Genomic DNA, 24,482 nt, shown 5'->3' with positions numbered 1-24,482 from the left:
CTAAAGACAAACAAGACAAGACTATAAGTCAACTAAACAGCAGGGAGATGGAATACATTACCTGAGCATCCACACACAGGCACACACGCACCTTTTTCTGGTAGATGGCAATCCAGTCAGTGGTTGCAAACCACTTGTGTCCCTTGATGTCGTTGACCCCATTCTTGAGGTTCCCGTAACGTTTTGTGAGATCCACCTGAGGATGACAGCAGTACCTTTTCACTACTTTTGCACTGATGCAAATTCAGAAAAAAAGTGAAGTTAAAAATGCTGCAGCGTGAGATAGACCAAGATATTAGATTCACCTGTAAAAGGTTCCTCAGGAGGTCTTTCAGGTCTGAGCTGAAGTGAGATGGGAAACGCACCTGAAACATGAAACAAAGAGAAGAATTAGGCAGCAGCCAGTGTTAACTTTGTCGACTTTAACTATGAACTAAAAAGACTGTGGACAACTGATTTTCCATCAAAAAGATGAGCTAAAATAGATTTTTGTGATAAACCTCTGATGAAAAGTAAGTTTAGTTTTTGTAAAGGAGACTAAATCGAGACTGAAGTGTTGCACTGAACTGTTGGACATTAAAAACCTATGAATGTCTTGTGTCTTACATGCATGAATTTCATGCATCCAACCAGGACTTACACTGTTCTTTGAGGTAAGGCTTGTCAATATAGTGCCTATAAAAGTATTGGATGGTTTACTTTTTAAGTGATTTCATAAACTACTCATGGTAAATATACATTTATTTTTCTCTGACAAGAGAACATCTGCCTAGATCAGAACATCTTCACAAACTGTGTGAACATGACCAGATAGAGAGGCCACCAAGACACCTATGACTACTCTGAAGGAGTTACATGCTTCGGCAGCAGAGATGGGAGAGACTCCGCATACAACATCTGTTGCCCAGGTTCTTCACCAGTCAAAGCTTTGTGGGAGAGTGGCAAAGAGAAAGACACTGTTGAAGAAAGCTCATTAAATCTTGACTAGAGTTCACCAAAGGGCATTCTGGAGGAAAAATCTATTCAGTCTGAAAGAGAACTACTTAGAAGACTTATTTCCAGCATGACCATGACCTGAAGCACACAGCAAAAGCCACACAGAAATGGTTTAAAGACAACAAGGTGAATGTTCTGGAGTGGCCGAGTCAAAGCACAGACCTCAATTCAACAGAAAATTTGTTGCTGGACTGGAAAAGGACTGTTCAGGCTTGACCCCAGAACAACCTGACAGATGCTGAGGAGTTTTGTAAAGAAGAATGGAGTAAAATTGCAGTGTCCAGATAAGCAAGCCTGCCTGAGACTTATCCACACAGACTCAGAGCTGTGAATGCAGCAAAAGGTGCATCTACTAAACACTGACTTGAAGGGGGTGCATATTTATTTTACCTTACATATTTTTTATTCAGTTGGCATTGCTCAGTAGAAATCTGTTTTCATTGTGACATTAGAGGGGTTTATTTGTTGAATTCTTTTTTTGTCAAAAATGCCAAATTATATATGGCCAAATTCTCCATAGCAACCTCTGTTATCAGTGTGGGAATGTGGAGTTAAAGGGTATGAACGGATCGATGTCACCTGGGATGTAAAAGCGCTTTGAGTAGTCAGACAACTAGAAAAGCGCTATAAAAGCTCAAGTCCATTTACCATGGGTAAAAGCAATAAAAGGGTAACAAAATCAAAGGGGGTGAATACCTTTTATAGGAACTGTAAATCTGCATCTTACTAAGAAGTGGACTTTGATATAAGGCTGGGAGTTATACCATCAACTTATTAATAATTAGACTTGGAGGTAGGGCTGGACAATATACCAATTGTTTATACATATCACTGAGATACTGGATTTAATAAAATTCTTTATGGCAATCTACAGCATTTAATGTTGAGACCGATTTTTAAAAATGTAAGTAATCACTCATTTCAGGCTATGATGCGGTTATTTAAAATAGATGACTTTTTTATGAAATAAGTTTAAACAACAAAATGGATTGTAGATTTCCTTGATTGAATTTGTCCCTTCTTAAGTAACAAAGGCTAGAATTATACTGTTTTCAACAATGAAAATTAATTATGGCCTAGATGAAGAAGTTAACATTTACAAAAATCGAACAAGTTACAACAGTTAATAAAAACCATTGGTATTGGCAGAATTCTTATTTTAAACATCAGTTTTAGTATCGGCCCTTTTTTCACAACTGGTGCATCACTCATTTTTAGTGCTTAACTGCAGTGTTCATTTTGATGACTAAAGCCATGACTAAAAATGTAAGTCAACCTCCTTTTTTTTCCAATATAAGACTAGCTAAAAACAGATCTTTGATTAAAAAAAAAATGATGAAAAGTAAATTTTTTTTGGCAAGGAGATAAAAACAAGTCTAGACTGTAACAGCCAGACTGCTTGACAATCAAAATCCATGAAGGTCATGCATCTAACATGTATGACATTCATGTACACTATATTGCCAAAAGTATTCGCTCACTTGCCTTGACCCGCATATGAACTTAAGTGAAATCCCATTCTTAATCCATAGGGTTTAATATGATGTCGGTCCACCCTTTGCAGCTATAACAGCTTCAACTCTTCTGGGAAGGCTTTCCACAAGGTTTAGGAGTGTGTTTACGGGAATTTTTGACCATTCTTCCAGAAGCGCATTTGTGAGGTCACACACTGATGTTGGACGAGAAAGCCTGGTTCTCAGTCTCTGCTCTAATTCATCCCAAAGGTGTTCAGTCAGGTTGAGGTCAGGACTCTGTGCAGGCCAGTCAAGTTCATCCACACCAAACTCTCTCATCCATGTCTTTATGGACCTTGCTTTGTGCACTGGTGCACAGTCAAGTTGGAACAGGAAGGGGCCATCCCCAAACTGTTCCCACAAAGTTGGGAGCATGGAATTTTCCAAAATCTCTTGGTATGCTGAAGTATTCAGAGTTCCTTTCACTGCAACTAAGGGGCCAAGACCCGCTCCTGAAAATTGACCCCACATCATAATCCCCCCTCCACCAAACTTTACACTTGGCACAGTGCAGTCAGACAAGTACCGTTCTCCTGTCAATCGCCAAACCCAGACTCGTCCATCAGATTGTCAGATGGAGACGTGCGATTTGTCACTCCAGTGAACGGATCTCCACTGCTCTACAGTCCAGAGGCGGCGTGCTTTACATCACTGCATCTGACACTTTGCATTGCACTTGGTGATGTATGGCTTGGATGCAGCTGCTCGGCCATGGAAACCCATTCCATGAAGCTCTCTACACACTGTTCTTGAGCTAATCTGAAGGCCACATGAAGTTGGGAGGTCTGTAGCGATTGACTCTGCAAAAAGTTGGCGACCTCTGCACTCCAGCTTTGACTGGTATTTTCACCAGTATATCTCATCAATCAATTCAAATATTTTGTCAATTTCAAGCAATCAAATTTAGGTAGCGTGTTAATAATATGAGTGTTTTACATTTATATTAATCTTACAATTTGGCTGATTTAATAAGTTCAAAGAAAATAAATGCTGTGACAAAAACTGGAGATGGAGATGTTTTTGAGTTTTGGTTGACTGGATGGGACTAAAACTATAAAGGTGAAAAATGACTAAAATGTGACTTAAACTAAAAGGCACTTTAATCTAAAGACTAGGACTAAAATTAACACTTTTACTTTGCAGTCAGGAAGCTACATTGTTTTAGCATTGTTATTGCAATGAAACACATACAGTATGAGATCCTCTGCAGCATAACTGCCTCTGATTTTCTGACAGCTCTGAGTCCAGCAGTGACCATGGGGACTATACAAGTGCTTCTGCAGGTTAACATATTATTATGGATGCAAAAATCACAAAAAGAGTCTTTGTTCCTGCTTAAGGTTTTGAAAACCTAACACCATTTTACCCCAAAACATATTAACAATTTCATACAAGTCAGGGATCAGAGGAGGAGTAGCAGATGTCACATGAAGATACTGAAGGACAATGAGAAAGATTGGGACTCACCTTCCCTGATACGATCTTTTCATAGATCTGAATGGGCTGGTCTGCAAAGAAAGGCGGGTAACCTGCTGCCATCTCATAGACGAGTACGCCCAGCGCCCACCAGTCCACTGCCTTGTTATAACCCTGGTGAATTTATCAGAGCAAAATATGGAAAGAGGAGAGGGATGGAGAGAAAAACACAAGAGGCAATCAGTACAAAACTATATTTGTGCTATAATTAACTCAGGTACTCATCAAGACAAACCTCATGAAACATCTTTTACCCATTATTATTATTTTTTTTTTTTTACTTTTACTTTTACATACTTTGTCAGTGGTGTGGATCACTGTCCAGTTGATACATGGAAACCTCAAATCTAAAAATACCTTCCATAAGACAGGTGCATAGGAAAGGACTGATTCCATCAATCCATCATAAGTAAACTGACAGAAATTTTACTCCATTCATCTTTGCAAAACTGCTCAAGCTCTGTCAGGGTGCATGGAGATCGGGCACAAACAGCCCTTTTCAAGTCCAGACACTCTATTGAATTGAGGTCTGTGCTTTGACTCGGCCTCTCCAGAAAATCCATTTGTCTTTAAACCATTTCTGTGTAGCTTTCACTGAATACTTTGGGTCATTGTCTTGCTAAAAAAATAATCTTCTCCTAAGCAGTAGTTCTCTTGTTGACTTGAAAAGGGTCTCCTCCAGAATTGTCCTATAATTTCCAGCATGTACTTTTCCCTCTACCTTTACAAGTCTTCCAGGGCCGACTGCCGAGAAGCATCCCCACAGCATGATGCTCCCACCATGTGTGGTGATGTGTTTTTTGTCTGCCAAACATAGCGTCTTGTCTGATGGCCAAAAAGGACCACTTTGGTCTCATTAGTCAAAAGAACTTTGTTCGACTTGACCATGGAGTCTCCCACGTAGCTTCTGGTGAACTCTAGTCAAGACTTAATCTGAGTTTTCTTCAACATTGGCTTTCTCTTGGCCACGCTCACATAAAGCTTTGACTGGTGAAGAACCAACGGTTGTTGTATTCAGAGTCTCTCCCATCTCAGCTGCTGAAGCATGTAACTCCTTCAAAGTAGTCATAGGTATCATGGTGGCCTCTCTCACTAGTCTCCTTCTTGCAAGATCACTCAGTTTATGAGGATGGCCTGTTCCAGGCAGGTTTACACGTGTCATATTAATCCATTTCTTGAAGATGGATTTAACTGAACTCTTGGGATGTTCAGTGTCTTGAGTTCATATCCATCCCCTGACTTAAACTTTTTAAGAACCTTTACTCTAAGTTGCTTGGAGTGTTCTTTTGTCTTCATGGTGTAATGGTAGCCAGGAATACTGATCAACCAGTGACTTGACCTTCCAGACACAGGAGTCTTTATAATATAATCACTATAAAAGAGTATTAAAATGGCTAAACCATTTATTTATGCACAACTAACCTTCCCTAATAATTTATAGATCAGGCCAATTTTGGATTGAGCCATGATGGCTTGTCCCTTTGTAACACAGCTCCTATTAGCAATAGATTTTTACTAGTATTCTATCAAAGTTTAAAACTTTGGTATCACAGCAACTACATTTTTAATGTGTACCTTAATGAGTGAGCTCTCTTAAAGCAACAAACAAACCCAGGTGACTAAAATCATGTAAAGGGGTTGTTAAGATCTTAAATATCTCTTGCATGTTCATAATCAATTTTACAAAACAATATGCGCATAGGTGTTTAAAGCTGGCAACCCAAACTGAACACTAGCCTGCAAGAAAATTGCAGCAATGTATGTTGGTTTTAGATGCAACAAATTGATATTTTGAAGCTTCAGTGGCTACAAAAAAAAGAGTCATATACAACTAGAAAGTGGGAACAAAGGTGGCTCACCTTGCTGAGAATAATCTCTGGGGCCAGATATTCTGGGGTGCCACACAGTGTCCAGGTCCGGCCCTTTACACGTTTGGCAAAGCCAAAATCTGTCACCTGATTCATGAAAAGACAGAGCAAAGAAAGAGAAACAGAATGAGATGGTAAACACAGAAAGCACACAGACCCTCAGAGAGCCTGGTTGGGTTAAAAAGACAAGAGAGGAAAAGGCAATGGAGGAGGGATGGGAGGATTTAGAGAATTGTTAACTGTTCACCTCTAGAGGGCGGCAGATTCCATCACAATACTCTGCAAGTACAGTAATAACATTTACACTGCAGTACTTCACTTTGAGACATTTTATTCCTGATAATGAGATACATTTTGAATTCCTCTACTTCTGGGAGAAGTACTGTGTAAATAAATGTGCAGCCCTTTGCACCAGTTTGCTTTCTTCAGTTTTTTCATTGTATCTCATTTGTTGTGAAAGAGCGCAGTGACAGGGCTGCCAAACATCCTGTATTACCTGGGACAGCCTGTATTTTGAAGTACATCAGTTGGTCCCCAGCAGGATGCCCCTTGAGCCTGTATTGACCTTACTTCTTCATAATCACATGATGACACTTTAGTGATCCCCAATTCCGACAGGACACAACTAGCACCCAAACATGTGCTGATCATCACCATTAAAGTTACGCCTGTCATCCAATCACAGCCCCTCTCACATGCATCGGATATACCAAGAGCATCAAAAGTGCTTAAATACTGTCAGTCCTCAATTTTGAAGTGGAGGGTTACATTATAACTAAATAATAGATTATTTTGTTCTAATTTTCAGGTAGGCTAACAGAGAGCTTGAAACAAATAGTGTTTAGCTCAGGAATATTAAACCAACTAACAGCTGCATCCCTCTCTCTTTATTCTCACTCTCACACTCTCATTTAGTATGGGCAATGATGTTCAATTCATCTTGTAAATATTCCAAATCTGAGCTTAAACTGTGTTATTAAACAGATTTTAAGGTTGTTGTAAAATCAACGTAACTTTGTGGGTCAGCAAAAGGCTGTGTGAGGATTCTGACTGATCAGGCTGTTTGTGTATTTTCTGTGTCCTCAGATCAGATGTGCGCTTTGTCTTGCAGTGACGTATACCTACTGCATTCATCATCGCAGTCGTACTGAAACATACGAGACAGACTACGACCATAGCCATGGGGGAAATGAACGTAAAACAGTCCGTCCATTTTTAAAGAGAAGTTCTGTTTTTTTCTCCGTCTTCTTTCTATGAACTCTCTACTGTCACTGACTCGCTCTGTTTAATAGGGGTTCACTTGGGTTGAAAATAAACAGTTGAGTCTGCGCTCTCCAAGAGTCTGTTGAGGTTTTGGTCTTCATTAAGTTCAAACTATACCTAATTCTTCACATTCCTTGCTGAGCCTCAGGTTTACCGCAAAAGCTGCCTGAACAGGTCTGACCTTGTGAATCTGAATCATATCAATTCAGGAAATCCCTAGGATACCCTAACCTGACATGCCAGATGGATTTGTTTCCCACATCCATCTGAAAAACCTCTCATACACAGCGTTTGGGAAAGGGCAGAGGCTTATAAAAATTCCTCGGAGGGAGATTGGATGAACGTTCTGTCTGTCACATCTTTACGGGCCAATCAGAGCAACAAAACATGTGATGTAGCTGCTACCGAGGAGCAAATCCACAGAGAACTGCACAACGCAAATCATGGCAACTGCAGACATGTAGACAATCGTTTTTGAAAAGAAAACAACTCACTGCTGTTCTTTGATCTCCTTTAAATGAAGAAATGTCATCAAGTTCTGATAAAACTGGTGCTTTAGCAGCATCAATGGTAATCTCTTCCGCCATGATTGCACCGGCCTCTTGTTGCTGTTTGCTTACGTCACGACTCCGCCGCGACCAAAAGCACTGCCCCTCATCGCTGATTGGTCCTGTCACTTTCTAACCGGGTGCAAACGATTCAGACGGGAACTTTGGATTCACCAGAGAGAAACACGGAAACGGGCGTATCCATCTGCTTTGCAAGGTTAGCAATACCCTAGTTTGAGCTAAAAGGTAGTGTTACATAAATTCTTTCTCCCCCTTTCTATTGAGTGATTGCTTTATCTTTAGACCAGCAGTTCTTGACTGCACCCACCACCTTACTAATGAGAAATTGCGATCCAAACTCAATTAGTGTCGCAGGCACTCATGTGAAGGGGCTGGGGCCCTCAGTGCACTGGTCGTAAGATCGATTCCCGATCTCGGTGCATGTCTTTTCCCTACTCTCTCCTCCTGTGTTTGCTGTCTTTCTTCAGCTTTCCTATCTAAATAAAGGTAAAAAGCTAAAAATTAATATTAAAAATAAAAGAAAATGTTTCAGTTTGGACCCTGAATGGAAGGGGAGTCAGCCCTCCTTTATAGGCCAAGGTTTATGAATAATAAACATGCTAATTCCTGTGTGTTTTAATTTGAAACAGTGCAGATTTCACTGATTTCAGACGTGAGTCTGCTTTAAACTGCACAGCTTTTCTTGACTTGTCGTTACAGATCATCCCATGTGTGACAATTTAATCATGAGAAGAAGATAGAAATAAACAGACCAATTAATCAAAAATGGACAGACTGGTTAATGTTCAGTCTTTCTCACGCTGTGTGCGGTTTAAACCAGTATGTCTCATATGTTATAGTACCGTCGCAGTGATTAATACAGTGTCAAAAATCCCTGACAAAAAGCACAAGTCTTTCAGCAGTAATCCCAACTCACATCAGGTCAGAACAGAACTACTCCTGCCTTTCCCTCAAAGTCAATAACCAACAAAGTTATAATGATTTTAGATCAACATAAAATCTGTTTACAGAGACAGCAGGTTACCAGTCACTGGTAAAACGTATTAAAGATGACTGGAACATCAAAACTCTCACTACATGAGAAAATATGAGAATGAAAAAAGAAAAAAGGCGAGAGAGTGAAGCAGCTATTACCAGGTTTAACATTAATTTATCAAACAGTAGTTTCTTTCAAAGGGTAAGTCTTTTAGCCTACTAGAAAATAAAAGAAATAAAGGCCTGGCTCAAAAAAAAAGAGCCTCCTTCTTATAAAGGCCTGCCCCAGTCTTTATTTGAGGATTTATGGTATGTATAAAAAAGAGAAAAAACAAGCACATTTAAAAAAGAGTAACACAATAACATAATTTTGAATTTCCATACAATTCTTGTAAAAAAGATAAACAATTATACAAGGGCAACAAAAAACCTCTTCAGTAACAAAAACTATTTTGCTTCAAAATGAACGTGAACTTAAGTTAGAAATGTCACAAGGAACCTTCAAACAAGGCCCATTAATTAAAATGTCAAGGTGTGCATTAAAATTGACTTCAAAATAGTAGTATTTACATAATATTTCATCTCTTACTTATATTTGGCTTGCCTCTGTCCTTACAGTTTTAATTTAAAATGCAGCCTGGCATCCTCTTTGAAATTTGGGAGTGCCTTCAGTGGAGCAGAGCTGCCAGGTTGCACCATGTTTGTTTTAAGGCAGAGATGAATGAAACCATGGTCAGTTTGGAACCCTTATCGATGTGTAATATTTATGGTTTCTGTTCAAAGCATGAATCCAATGAACACACAGACAATAGCTGATGGTTTTTAGGATGATTATACATTGGTTTGCTAGGTGTTGTCTACCTGTATGTAGCCCTGTTGGTCTATGAGCAGGTTTTCAGGTTTCAGGTCTCTGTAGATCAGGTCCAAAGCGTGCAGATACTCAAACGTCAGAACGATCTGAGCTGCGTAGAACCGAGCGTGAGGCTCACTGTGCACAAATATCAACAGAAAAGACAGATGGAAAGAAAGCAGTTTAGTGGTGTTTCTTAAACTTGACAGAAAGAAGAGAACGAAGCTGGAAAAATTAGTTGAGCTTTAACAGACCAGAGTAGAATAGAATAGAATAGAATAGAATAGAATAGAATAGAATAGAATAGAATAGAATACAATAGAACAGCAGTGTGGTGAAACTGCAGAGGACTTTTTGCAGTCAGCATGTGTATCAGGCATGTATGAGTCATTTGTCACTGGGCGCGCTGCTTCTTACCAGTAGTAGTTGGTACTATGAAAGAACTGCAATATAGGCATGTAGATATGTGCTGATGCTTGTACATCTAAAAAAAATTAATATCATGTAAAAGTTTATTTTTTCCCAGGATTTACCTTAAAAAGTTAAACTTCAATAAATTCTAAATTCAAAGTATAGAAAATGAAGTATTCCAAGACTTTTTTGTTTTAATCTTGATGATTACGGCTTACAGCTAAAAAAACAAAACAAAAAAAAACTCAATCTCTATCACTATAACAATCTCGAAATATTGGGAAAGTCCAATTTGCAAAGCTTTCTCCCATTCTGGTTCACTGCACACAACTGCAATCATGGGGAAGACTGCTGACTTGACTGTCCAGAGGACAATCATTGACCCTTCACAAGGAGGGTAAGTCACAGAAGATCACTACTGGACTTACAGTGCTGCATCAAAGCGATTCATAGACGTTAAACAGAAGGAAAAGTGTGGTAAGAAAAGGTGCACAAGCAACAGGGATGAAGTCAGCCTTCAGAGGACTGTCAAACAAAGCAGATTCAAGAACTTAGGAGACCTTCACAAGGAGTGGACTGAGGCTGAAGTCAGTGGATGAAGAGCCACCACAAACAGACGGGTCTAGGAGATGGGCTACAAGTGTCGTGTCCATAGTGTTGAGCCACTCCTGAAGCACAGTTAATGTCATCAGCGCCTGTTGTGGTTTCAGCTGAAAGTAAATTTTGAACTTCATTTGGAAATCCAGGTCCCAGAGTCTGCAGTTTTTATGAAACACAAACTTTCCAGAGATCAGGAAACAATTCCACCTTCGTATGAATTTAAAATAAATGATGATAAGTTATGTGTAAAGACGGTCTGTAAATATTACTTTGACATTGTCCATGTGGGGCACCGTTACACATGAAAAAGAAGGGGTTTTCTTAGGGTTTCTTTCATTCAGAGAGGGAACTTAACCAGGGTGGTGCGTAAGAGAGCATGTCATTATTGCCTTTAATTAAACGTACTGTCTGTTATTCTGAATATTCAGCATGGATTGTTAGAATCTGTGCGGGATGCGGGTGGGGGTAAATGGCAGGCACTGCGGGAATGGATATCAGTAGTCAGAAATCCAGCGGGAGCAGGTGGGAGCAGGCCTAAGAAAAGAGTCCTGCACAGGGCTCTAGAATTGATAATGCGTAACATCAGGATGTATGATTCCTGCTCATCACTGATTCATTTGCCATCAACATCCTAATAGGGCAGCAAAATTTCACAGCACAAATAACCTGAATAAAAAAGCTTTACTAGCACAGTCGTGTTGTAAATAAGATATCTGCTGAGAATAATAAGCTCCCACAACCTTGAATTTCTCTGTATTAGTACAGATAGCTTTGCGCATTCTGCTTCCATGCACAGCAGATGGAGGGGACATAGGTGTTTGCAAGCTTCTGTGTGAAAAGTATAAGAGCAGAATTGAATAAAATACTACAGAGCAGAACAGTTTTAATTTCGTTGACAAAAACTATGACTAAAAATGTTCGTTGACAGCCTTTATTCCATGACAAAAACTAGAATAAGACAAAAAAAAAAATAGATCTGTGATGACCAAAACAGACAATAACTAAGTTTAGTCTTTTTGTCAAGATGACTAAAACTAGACTAAAATATAATGTAGTTTTTGTCGGACATTCAAAATCCGTAATATTTCTCCACTGTGGGTAAATCTGTCAAACAAAAAACATCTATAGCTATTGTGCCTCTCAGCTGTAGAAAGCAGGGACCCCAGGTTTGGCAGAGTACATAGAACACACTACCATGAAAGGTACCAGATTTAGGCAAGAAAATAAATACTTAGACTAAAAGTAAAGACTAAAATGTGAGGACTTTTAATCGACTAAAACTAGACTAAAATGTTTTGAGTTTTCGTCAACTTAAACTAGACTAAAAATAAAAAGGGTAGAAATGACTAAAATGTGACTTAAACTAAAATGCATTTCATTTAAAGTCTAAAACTAAGACTAACATCAAAAATAGCTGCCAAAATTAACACTGGAGCAGAATAGAGAGGCACAGAGATTTACAATTTCGTTCTGTAAGTGCTTACAAAATGCTTCAGATTTGTTTTAAATTTTATGTGAACTGCAGTGATACTAACCTAAATCTGCCAATTCTCCGTAGATGGGAGAACATTTCTCCGCCTGGTACATACTCCATCACCATGTAGAGGTTAGTGTTGTCCTGGGGAAAATGGGAAGGAAAGACAGATGGCCGGTTAGTGACACTAACATTACATACATCTTGGCCCAGGACCACAAAATAACAAGGATGGGCCTCTTCTCAAATTAAACATTTGTGATCTGTGAGTGAATTGAAGACAATCTATTTACTCAAAAAAAGTTTTACTTATAATTTAAACCTTATGACTATCATACATAAACTTGGGCATGTTATAAGGTTCAACTTCAGACTCGATCATAGAGCTAAATCACTAAATCTTTTCCACCAAAAAAGACTTGAGTACATTGTAATTGTTGACTTCTGAAATTGTGCCTTTAAATACAGCTTCATGTTTGATAACATCACCTGAGCTGATTAAAAATGTGTTTGCTGTTAACTCTTTTATCAGTGTGCAGGGTGCGGCACGTGGACAGGAATATTCGGTTAATAGGTTTATTGGAGGCATCAAGGCTATCTGGTCCCAGGGCATCCAGGGTGCATCTAAACAGCTTAACCTGAATAAGGCTTTAATTGCAATATGGCCAGTCTGTGCGGGTAGTGCTACTGAACAAGCTGTGAGCTGAAAATGAAGAAGAGGGAGAACATGCTTTATCTGTGTAGAGCACATTCTCTCTATTTGCAAATGATGAGTGTGCTATACTGATAGATGACTGAGTTGAGAGTTTTAACTTGCTGAACAATAATGAAGCTAAAAGAGACTTTTGATTTCTTTGTTGATTAGTCGTGAGTATGTGGGTTCAGGATGCTGATCACAGAGATCATTAATAATACTTTGCAGTGATCTTTCATCAGAAGAAATCATTTTTTAGACACAAGACCCCACTGAACCTCAATGAAAATGAGCTTTTTGGAATCATTACCTTAAACTACAGCATTCTGAAAAGTATAGTTAGGGCCTGAGCACCAAGTGACCATGTTTGACCATGAAATTTCAGAAGGATCTCATACAACCACTAACTTAGTTTAACCGACAGTATGTAAAATTCTGCCACCAGGGGGCTCTTAATCAAAACAATTACAGTGTGAGGAGTAGAGACCAGCACTGCTAATCTCCACCTATCTACATGGCTTATGTCTTATTTTGAATTAAGGTCTCTGTCCCTTAAAATGATACCCCGAGGCAAAGATGGCCCAGTGGTTTGCTGAAATGCGAGCCTTTACAACAAAAACGGCTACAGCCAATCTTTAGAGAACAAGTAGATACAGCTGACCAAACCTTTTCAACAGGACAGATCACCTGATACTTTAAAAAGCTAAAAGACTGATAACTCTGTACAGTAAATATCCTATCATAAACGTACAATACTAGGTGATTATAAATCACGACAAGGGTAAGAGATTGTACTTTTCTAACTTAAAAGGTTGCGATTTTCCGGAAGATAAGACCAGCAAAGAAAAGTCAGTGAAAAAAAAAGGGCCAAAGTGATGAGCTGATCAATCACTGCCTTCACACACAAACAGGTGCAAAAAAAAAAAAAAAAAAAAAAAAGCACAGAGGCAAATATACATGTGCATGACCATTTGAGACGTTCATACCTTGAAAGAGTATTCTAACCGCACCAGAAAAGGAAAGCTGACGGCCTGAAGAATCCTCTTCTCATTCAGAGTGTGCTCTATCTGCTTGAGCTTCACCACCTGGCACACAAAGACAAAGAGAAAGGAACAAAGACACGACTCTTATATACTTTGGGAAACACTTTCTTAATATACAAAAGTGCTGATTAATCAAACGTTCCAGTTAATAACAAATAGGAATGCACTAATGCATCAGTTTAATATCAATATCAGATTGTGTAGGCCCTGTTGACAGACATCATACCATGACAAATAATGTGCCATGTTGGACAAACTCTGTTTAGTTCTCATGGTCAAATGTGACAGAAAAGGTTAGAATTCTAGGAGTCTTAGACCTAGGCCTAATGTAGGTGGGTATTTTTGATAACAGAGGTTTCCCTCTGTTTACAAAAAAAATCCTGCTGTGTCACACACCATGCATTCTCAAAAACCTCTTAATACAAACATTTAGGGCTGACAGCTTCCATTCGATTGGTCGATTGTTTGGTCGAAATGCTTTTGTCCGACCAAGACCACCCTGGTCGGTGAGTTCTCACTGCATCAGCTCCCGCGGTCAGTTTAATTCACCTGTCGGCAACTAGGCTGCGTAGTATCATCTTCTTTTATAATCTCTTTGAAGTGTTCACGTTAGCGGTCCCTTTTTATAGCTCATGTCCCATTATAAAAACAAGAATCGTCAGAAGCAAGTTCATTCATAGTTCTACACAGCTTAGGGGTCTTTTTACTCACTTTGTCTCTCTCTTGACTATTTTCCTCTCTCCTACAGTGTCCATTACAATTAAATGCATACGGGCGATTATACAAATTAGGTGATGACATCATTTAGCGACTTCTGGCGACTTTTAGGACAGCCAATAGCTACTTTCCTTACTGAGGAGTTGGCAACACTGTACGTACGCACTGAGAAGATTTGAGGGCAAGCAGACATTTTGAACACAACCAGAGAAAATCTATGCACAAGGATGCATTTTCGACCACAATGGCAGATTCAGATAGTAAGTTTGAAGAAAATTCTAAGCCTAAAGAAAAAGACAGAGTAACTTCCAGTTTATTATCAGTTTAGCGATAACTACAGTGAAATAACTTGAAACAAGAAACCAAAGTAAAACATTTAAACTCATCTACATTATGTTACATTAGTGAAGATGTTTAAATGTAAACTGTTATTTTAGTGCCTATAAAAATGAGTTTTACTAACTTATTATGATGTTAAGTGGGGCAAACTTTATCCAGAGGATATAAAGGCCAGCTCTCTCTCCAGATAGCGCTAAGCATGACAGAAAAACTCTCATTGTGACTGGACAAGTGATGTGACTGGAATGTGATGTATAACTTGATTTGTTGTGATTTCAGATTAAATCAATCATCCAAAAAATATGCACAAGCACAAAAATGAGTTTATTTCCTTTATAAAAATGTGGTTATAAATACAACATCTTCAAAAGGGTGCAGAGGTTTCTGAAACCAGCACAGTTTAATCCTTTAATGCAGCGCTTCCCAAAGTGTGGGCAGGGGCCCACTGGTTGGGTTACAGTATTTACAAACCCTATAGAAACAGGAAAAAATCACATTCTAAAACTGGTGTCACGGTCTGACTGGCGTTAGAATAATTGGTGAAACATTCTGTTATGCCTCTTGCTTCCTTCCTACCTGATTTAAAGAATTTATCTTTGTCTTCAGAGAAATTAAAGCTACTTCGAAAGAGATTGCTGGACCACAGAGTTTGTTTACAGGGATAAATAACAAAAGAAAATTGAAGTGACTTTGCAGATGTCTGATCAAAAATAAAAAGACAGTGGCTCATTAATTGTACTTTGCTACCCAACAAGCAGTTTCTGATGAATGTTAATCTGAAAGCCAGGCGTATGCATTGTAATACCCCGTTTATCAAAAAAAAATCTGATGAATACAAGGTTGATGTTTGAGTCTCATGTTAAGGTTGTACAAGGGTTTTGGTGGGCCCCAGGAGATTTTCAGGTCTCAAATTGGGCTGAAGCACACTGAAGTTTGGCCAAGGCTGCTCTGATGTGTACTAAATTGAGTCCACATCATGTGATCAGCATAAAGACATTCACAGCTCTGCCTGACTGACTGAGGTCTGCCTCAGCACAGAGGCCATCAAAGAGGTTCAAAGGGGAAAAAGCTTGTCTTTATAATAACTGTGCTGTCTTTACATTAATGTCTTTAGACTTCTGAGTACAAATGGTCAATCAGGGACTTTTTATTTCCTTTGTGACCTTCCTGTAGGACCCTAAGAGTGTCCTCAGATAAGAGACACATTTAAGCACCCTCCATCCCAGTGAGACCCCTCACTCAGACTGACCTTCTGCTTGTTGAGGATCTTCATGGCGTAGTGCTGTCCTGTTTCTCTGTGTCTCACAAGCATCACGCGGCCAAACGAGCCAGTGCCCAAAGTTTTCAACCTCTCAAACTGCTCCAGGCAAGCAGTGTTCTGAACAAACAAACCAAAAGGTAGGAGTTAATTTTTTACCTCCATTTTCTGTTCATTCTGCATCTTTATGTTTTCTTTGCATAAGGGAAATATTTGGGAGAAAGCTTACGATGTATCATCATATACAATGAATATTAATCACAGAGGATATAACACATATAAAACATGGTGTGAATCATGTATAATGTATATGTTCATAATATTGAATACAAATATGGACAATGGATATATAGAACAACAGTAGTACACAACAGTGGTTCTAATGGTGGGTCAGGATCCAAAAGTGGGCCTCAGAGCTGTTTTTAGTGGTTTGTGAAGATGTACCCTGTGGCAAAAGTCTGTAATGTGTGGACGCCCTAACCTGACATGCCAGATAGACTGTTTCACATGTCTACTGCATAGGATATATTTCACATGCATTTGGGAAAGCTCACATAGACAGTGTTTGGGAAGGGCAGGACTTTTCAAAAAATTCTTGGAAGGTGATTGGATGACAGTCTGTCACATTCATTACAGGCCAATCAGTGTTACAAGACAACATGAGGTAGGAGGCAGATCCGGTAAGTAACGTGACCTCGGCAGGCCGGCGCTGTCGTAGTTTAAAAAACAGTGGAGCTAGATGGGAGATAAAACTTCTGCCAAAGCCGGTCAGTAGAAGAGCACAAACATCTCTGCCAAGAAAAACTTTCATTGTGGTTCTCCTTCTTAAATACAGAATGCTGTTCAGATTCGATTTAATCGCTACACTGGCGGCAGCTATTGCTACTGGCTCGCAATACAACTAAACTCAATCAGAATCAACTGTCTCTTTGTCCTCAAATGATGCCGAATGGTCTGACTTGTTCTCAGAACTGGCTTCATCGCTCCAGAATGGAGCTTCACAAGATGGATCTGCCTGATGACAGACATTGAATCTGGCCTGTCTATCTGCCCTGCAAGGTTATGGAGCTTAAGATAAGTAAATAAGTGCAGATTTTTCGAGATCTTAACTAATGGATCTACTTGACCTTCAAAAACAAAAGCAGATTTCCTTTGTTTAACTATATACCAGTGGCTGGTCCTCAACTTGGACCAACTGTTGGTACATAGTGTAACTGAAATAATTTTATGTAAAAAAACGACTAACATTTTTCATAGCTAAATTTGGGTAAAAGTGACCCTTCAGCCACAAGTGCTTGCCTGTAATCATTACCACAGGCACACTGTTACACTATAATATCTCATAGTTGATGGTGATGCATTAGCAAAGTGCTAAGCAGATTTATAAACAGAGCCAAACAAAACGTAGACATTCATATCATTTCATCTTTAATATATCATTCATTTAAATAAAAAAGAAAGTAAGATTTTTATTTGGTGTTTGGGCACTGACCCCAGCTAGATTTAATTTTAAATGTATGCATATTTCTTCTTGTAAACAGGGCATTAAGCATTGTTGTATAGCAATGAATGTAACAACAAACTTTTTAATCAAGTTTTCAAGCAAAAAGATGCATGTGAAATCCACATTTATAAACATTTTTCTCAAAATGTGATGCTTAAACCATGATATCTGAATGTAAAATGAAAAAATGAAAACAAAATTGTTTAGAATAATCCAATGTTAAGTGCAATGTTATACATTTAATAGATAACTAAGTCTTCACACTTTGAAAAGACATTTTTAGAAACTATTAAATATGTTGTATGAACACATTTGTTTTTAACTGAATTTGATAAAAGATTAAACAAAGTCAGTATCTAGCAGGCGCTGTTAAAAAATATTTATCCCTTTGGATGTCCTACCTTTTATTGATTTTACAGATCAACTATGGTCATTAAATTCAGCTTTTTAGACATAAAACACTTCAATGTCAAAGTGAAATCAGACTCTAAAGATAATGGCAATGAAATGAAAATATATTTTATGTATAATGAGTGACTGCATGAATATTCATCCCCTTGAAAGTAACTGTCCTCATTCAGCAGAGGCCCTACCAATTGCTGCTAGTAGTCTTATAATTAGTGAAATGGGGATCACTGAGTGCAGTGAATGTGTCTCAAGTGATTGTTGTATAAAGACACCTGTGTCTGGAAAATCCAGTCACTGGTAAATCGTTATTCCACCACAAAGACACAAAAACATTCCAAAAAAGGTTATTGAAAGGTTTAAGTTCGGGGGTGGATACCAAAAAAAATCCATGGCTCAGAACAAACCCCAAAGTTTAGTTAAATCCATCATCAAGAAATGGAAAGAATATGGCACATGTGTAAATCTGCCTAGATCAGGCCGTCCTCACAAACTGAGTGACTGTAAAGAAGGAGACTAGTGAGAGAGGCCACCAAGACACCTATGACTACTCTGAAGGAGTTACAAGCTTCAGCAGCTGAGATGGGAGTCTCTGTATACAACAACTGCTGGTTCTTCACCAGTCAAAGCTTTATGGTGTAGTGGCAAGGAGAAAGCCACTGCTGAAGAAACCTCAACTAAATTTCGCTGAAAGGCATGTGGGAGACTCCATGGTCAATGGGAAGAAAGTTCTTTGGTCTGATGAGACCAAAATGGTGCAGCCATCAGACAAGATGCTATGCTTGTCAACTAACCCGAACAAACCCTGCACATCACCACAAACAAACCATCCCCACTGTAAAGCACAGTGGTTGAAGCATCATGCTGTTGGGGATGCTTCTCGGCAGCCGGCCCTTGAAGGATTGTGAAGGTAGAGGGTAAAATGACTGCAGCAAATATAGGGAAATCCTGGTGGACAATCTTACTCAGTCTGCAAGAGAACTACGGCTTTGCAAAAGATTTATTTCCATCAAGACAATGACCCGAAGCATACAGCTAAAGCTACACAGAAATGGTTTCAAAGCAATTTAAACCATTTGTGTTTTCACATCATTTTCCCATGATAAGTGTAGTGTTTAAATCTAATAGAGAATTTGGGGCTGGACTTAAGTGGGCGGTTCATGCTGATCCTGTGCAACCTGACAGCTTGGGCAGTTTTGCAATGAAGAATGGAGTAAAATTGCAGTGTCCAGATAATCAAACCTGCCTGACACTTATCCACACAGACTCTGTGCTGTGATTGCAGCCAAAGGTACATCTACTAAATGCTGACTTGAAGGGGATGAATATTAGCGCAGTCACTTATATAACATTACATATTTTTATTCAACTGACATTACTTTGAAGAAGTCGGTTTTTACTTTGACATTAAAGGTTTATTTTGTTTTGGGGTTTTTTTTGGTCAAAAAAGCGAAACTATATCGCAAAGGATATAAAAGAGTAAATATCCATACAATGGTAAAGCATCCAACTAGGCTTATAATGATCACAAAGTGGACATTTAATAAATATTAAAAACACTGACCTTGATATTTTTAACCACACATACTTACATTACAAACTCTTACATGCTTATATTCAGGATGATAAATGGATAAAGGGCAGATCAGAAGAGAGAAAAACACATGTGTAAAAGATGAACCTATAAAGACATCAAACACTGACCTGTGCAGGGTTCTCCCACTTCTTTAGAAAGTCCTCTTTGGCTTTAGCAAGGAACTCCTTGACTGTGGAGACAAAACATCAAGAAAGGCCTCAGTGTGTGGTTGTTAGTGTATGTGGGTGGATGTGTGCAAAGAGAAAAAAAAGAAGACAGAAAAATGAAGAAAAAAGACAATACTTCAACTGGAAGTTGTGTTTGGGAGCACTTCAGCTTACAGTGAACAGCTCATAAGTACAGTTTGAATTTCTAACTTTATTCAAAATTAAACTTTATGCAACTAAGGTTGTCACTTTATTAACATTGGGAACAATTGTTTAGTAATATGCCCAGGCACGATTGCCCCCATCTCTCCCTATCTTGTCTGTTTCAGATTAGTAACATCGTTCTGAGCCTGCACTTGCATATATATTTACAGTCGGATACAATAGCTTTCACACAGGACATGAGTTCTCTGCATGTTAGCTACATCTCCCTGCTGTCATACTTCATACGTTTACCTCAACAACCCCCCCCAAACACACAAGAGATTTCATTCAGTATATATGCACAAGCGTATGGAGTTTCTCCAAAAAATGCTAAACCAGGGTTTAACTTTGAAAAGCATAAAACATAAGTGTACTCATACTATATTTATCTTTCCTGTGACATACTCTATCAGGGTGAGAACAAAACGATTCACTAATAGTAGCTGTCTAGAGAACAATTTCATCAAACAGGTGCATTTAAGCATGTGGCCTTCATCTGGGTCATCAAGAAACACATTCATTATAATTTTCCTGTCTATCATGGTCCATAACCACAAGCAACCTGCAGAGAAAAACATAGGCAAGACCTCAGATCTTTAAATTTTCCATGCCTGAGTCACACGTATCAGGCATCTGAGAAGTGCCGCCCATGCAAGCAGTCTGGAAGTCTTGACTTGTTAACATGCAAACATACTGAAAATCAAGACATGGCGCGGTTAAGATGCGCTTCTAATGCGTCCAGTCTGAAACAGGTTTTAAAGCTACTGATGAGCTTATAGTTTGTGGTGATTCTGCTGCCCTCTATGGACCTTTTTCCAAAAACCCTGCTTTCTTTTGACAGTTACATGTTTTTCATTCAGCTTTCAAAACCAATTTTTTCAACTGTGATTAATCTCAGAATTCCTATAGATTATCATGATAAATCTCTCTCTTTTTGTTGTTGCATTTTGATATTACATTATTATTCATGAAAAACTGCTTCATTTTAGATTTTTGTGCTAAGAGTAATTGACTTCTTGATTGATCTTCTTTTATTTTGAAAAGAAGGGATTTTTAGTAGATCCAAGTTCATGGTATGTACTTAAACATGGAAACAGAACTTGTTATGGCTCATTAAGCAGATATGAAAATTTCTGCTGATATTTACAGTTGATGTATCAGTTGTAATGTCAGCCTATATTGGCTGCAAATATCAGACGTACAGTGCATTTAGAACGTATTCAGACCCCCACTGAATTTTTTCAATTTTGTTATGGCGCAAACTTGGAGTTTGCAACAACGTAGCTTACTTAGGCCCATACCCCCTGTTGGGGTATAGGCTGTCAACGAGAGCCCTCCAGCATGTTCTGTCCCTGAAGCTCTAGTTGGTTCCAGGTGAGGTCTGTCCTTTAGGTGTCAGCCTGGAGGTCTTGTCGCCAGGTATTTTTTTGGCTGGCCTCATTTTTGCTTCCCTTGTGGATTCCAGGAAAGGGCCTGTCTGGTGGTGCTTGTTACTGGTTTTCCGAACATATGCTTGATCAATCCCCATCTTCTCCTCTTAGTCTCATTTTCTGCTGGTAGTTGGTGGGATTTCTTCCAGTGATCGACGTTGCTGATCATGTCTGGCCAGTGAATTCTGAGGATTTGTCTCAGGCTGCTGTTAATGAATGTCTGAGCCTTGGTTATTGCGGTCTTTGCCATCCTTCACGTCTCTGAACCATACAGCTGCACTGCCTTTATCTAAGTTTGCAAAAAACTCCACATAAAAAGCCAAGAGAACTTATGGAACTTTGCCCCATCTCCACACAGGATCTCTGGAGCTCAGTCAGAGTGACCATTGGGTTCTTGGTCACCTCTCTTACTGAGGCCCTTCTCACCCAATTGCTCAGTTTGGCTGGGCGACCAGCTCTTGAAAGAGTCCTGGTTGTGCCAAACATCTTTCATTTGAGAATTATGGAGGCCACTGTACTCTTTGAAACCTTCAATGCAGCAGAAGGTTCTTGTAGCCTTCCCAAGATCTGTGCCTTGCAAAAATCCTGTCTCTGAGCTCTGCAGGCAGTTCCTTTGACCTCAAGGCTTGGTTTTTGCTCTGATATGCATTGTCAGCTGTGAGGTCTTCTACAAAGAGGTGTGTGCAAATCATGTCCAATCAATCTGAATTACCACAGGTCCAGTCAATTTGTAGAAATATCTCAACAACGATCAAGAGAAACTGGAGGCCCACCGAGCTAAATCTCAAGTGGTTTTGCAAAAGGTCTGAATACTTATGTAAATGTGATATTTCAGTCCTTTTATTTTCAATACATTTGCAAACATTTCTAAAATACTGGTTTCACTTTGTCATTATGGGGTACTGAGTATTAATAATAATATTTTTACTGTAGCATCAGGCTTTAACATGAAAATGAAAGGGGTCTGATTACTTCTTGAATGCACTGCATGAACAAATAAGATGAAGGAATTTTACCAACAGACCTACAGTGCTTAACAAATTTATTAGACCACCTGTCATATTTGTCTAAAAGACCACCCAGCATCATGCAGTGCTTTAATGCGGACTCTTTCATTTTCAGTGAGCTCTCCACATTTTACCATTTTGAACAGGAATGAGGAATTTCAAACTGAATTCACCCAAATTTGAGCCAGCTCACTGGGCTTCTCTGAGAAGTCAGAAATTAATCAAGCATCACATTCAACCACTAAAACTCATTTTTCTGTTCAGGAATGCAAGTAAATAACTATAATTTGATTGACATATTAATCAAGAAATATTAATGTGCTTTACTATTTTTTTCAGGTTTTTTTTTATATCAGTACATTTGAAAATTTATGGATAACAATAATAATCATATTTTAACATTAAAAATATCATTTGGGTTAAAGAGCTTCTACATATTGGTGTATTAACCATTGCAGAAACATAAAAAATGGTTTTGGTAATTCCCAATGCTGTTAATTTATGGCAGCTGTGGCTTTAACCTTACTTTTGGTGGTGGTCTAGTAAATTTGTTAAGCACTGTACATCTGCTGAAGTTGCTTTGTTTACCCTCCTTCCTCAAATTTTAAAGTGTGTTCTAAAGACAAGTGCTAATTTTGGCAGCTATTTTAAATTTATGCCAAGTCTGAAGATCAGAATGCCTTTTAATCACATTTTGGTCATTTCATTCTTTCAGGTTTTAGTCAATGAAACTCGCTCTAGTCAAGTTTTACTCAATAATCCTTTTGGTCAAGTCAGTACTTTTAGTCAAGGCATTTTTTTTTAACAAATTGTGTTAGACAAATTTTTAAATTATTAAAAAGTGAAACAAATATGAATGCACTGCCAAGATGTTTTTATTGATTTCAAATATACTGATGGAAATACTGAGATACCTGATATGCAGAGTGGAGAAATGCCTTGGATTTTGAATGTTCAACAGTCCAGCACTAACATTTTTGTCCATAAAAAATGTAGTTGATTGACATTTTTAGACAGTTTTTTTTTAACACTGCTAAAGACTGAAATGTTTCTTTGTTCATTCTTAAACATTATGTTGTGTTTTAAGGACTGAAGTTTGACATCTGAATTACATTTAAATATTGGTGTCATTATCAGTATAATAAAAACCAATAAATCAGTAAATATCATACAATATACAAATATTTTACATTCATATTTTAGAGTAGATTTCATTCTGTCTTTAAAGCAGTTAAAATCCTCACAAAAGCTTTAAGGAAAGAGAACATATTTATGCTTTTAATATAAAATACTAACCCGGAGCTTCTTAGTGGAGCAGATCCTAAACAAGCACCTCTTTAGAATACTGTAAATGTGAAAATCAATTTTGAAACATGCCCCCCAGAGTCAAATCAGAATCCAATCAACTTGTGTGAGATACTAAAAGATTCACACCCCTTGTTGACACATGTACACCCCCTTAACTCATATTTCATCCACACTTTTCATCATATGTATCACCTCAGCAGCTAATTTGATTTAAGACTGTTTTAGAAGAGCATGCTCTTTGTGCACAAAGACACACTTGTACATGTGCATGGCCTCAGCACAGCCACCCAGCACTCTGACTGACTAGAGCCAAGCAAAGACAGAGTCAATGCCTCACTGTTGCTAGAAATCGAACATATGAGGCTGTGTTAGTAAAAGTAAAACCTTGATAAGGAATTACTCCAATAAAAAGGCACATTAGTAACCTTATATTGGGTATCCAGAGCAGCAGACACACACAATGACCAGCTCTGCCAAACCTGCAGACATCTATGGTTTTACTAACCAGAAAAGATTAGATTCAGCTCACCCACACACTGTATCACTAGCATCTCTTTCCAAAGAACCAGAGCAACAGGCCTGTACTGTTTGTGATGTATCTAACACATAGATGGCTATGGTATTGTCAATACAACAGTAAGGTGATCACTCCAAGATGCTTGCAATAGCTGCTGAGTGTTGTGCAGCTCACAGTTTTGGGCTTGGAAAAAGCATTGCAACCTTTATGTGTTAACATCAAATGAGAATCTACACATCTGAAGAGTACCTATGACCCCTGTATAAAGACAGATTCCCTTTTCACATAAGATGGTCCTGAATTTAAAGGTATCAAAT

The 24,482-nt window shown here is 38.6% G+C and overlaps 1 protein-coding gene across 1 annotated transcript in view; it reads right to left on the bottom strand.

Annotated features, from left to right (window-relative positions):
- prkacab (protein kinase, cAMP-dependent, catalytic, alpha, genome duplicate b) overlaps positions 1–24,482 on the bottom strand; it is a 31,146-nt gene that overhangs the window by 6,052 nt on the left and 612 nt on the right. The window contains exons 2-10 of the mRNA XM_041784938.1: positions 19,661–19,722; positions 16,039–16,167; positions 13,677–13,775; positions 12,058–12,140; positions 9,523–9,649; positions 5,846–5,941; positions 3,978–4,100; positions 306–365; positions 92–196 (exon numbers count right to left, since the gene is read on the bottom strand). Coding sequence (XP_041640872.1) covers positions 92–196; positions 306–365; positions 3,978–4,100; positions 5,846–5,941; positions 9,523–9,649; positions 12,058–12,140; positions 13,677–13,775; positions 16,039–16,167; positions 19,661–19,722 — 884 coding nt within the window. The remainder of the gene's footprint in view (positions 1–91; positions 197–305; positions 366–3,977; positions 4,101–5,845; positions 5,942–9,522; positions 9,650–12,057; positions 12,141–13,676; positions 13,776–16,038; positions 16,168–19,660; positions 19,723–24,482) is intronic.

The sequence above is a fragment of the Cheilinus undulatus genome, linkage group 4, assembly GCF_018320785.1.
Source record: "Cheilinus undulatus linkage group 4, ASM1832078v1, whole genome shotgun sequence".
Taxonomy (NCBI): Eukaryota; Metazoa; Chordata; class Actinopteri; order Labriformes; family Labridae; genus Cheilinus; species Cheilinus undulatus.
Note: the sequence above shows the minus strand (reverse complement) of the source record. Positions and strands in the feature narration are given on the sequence as shown.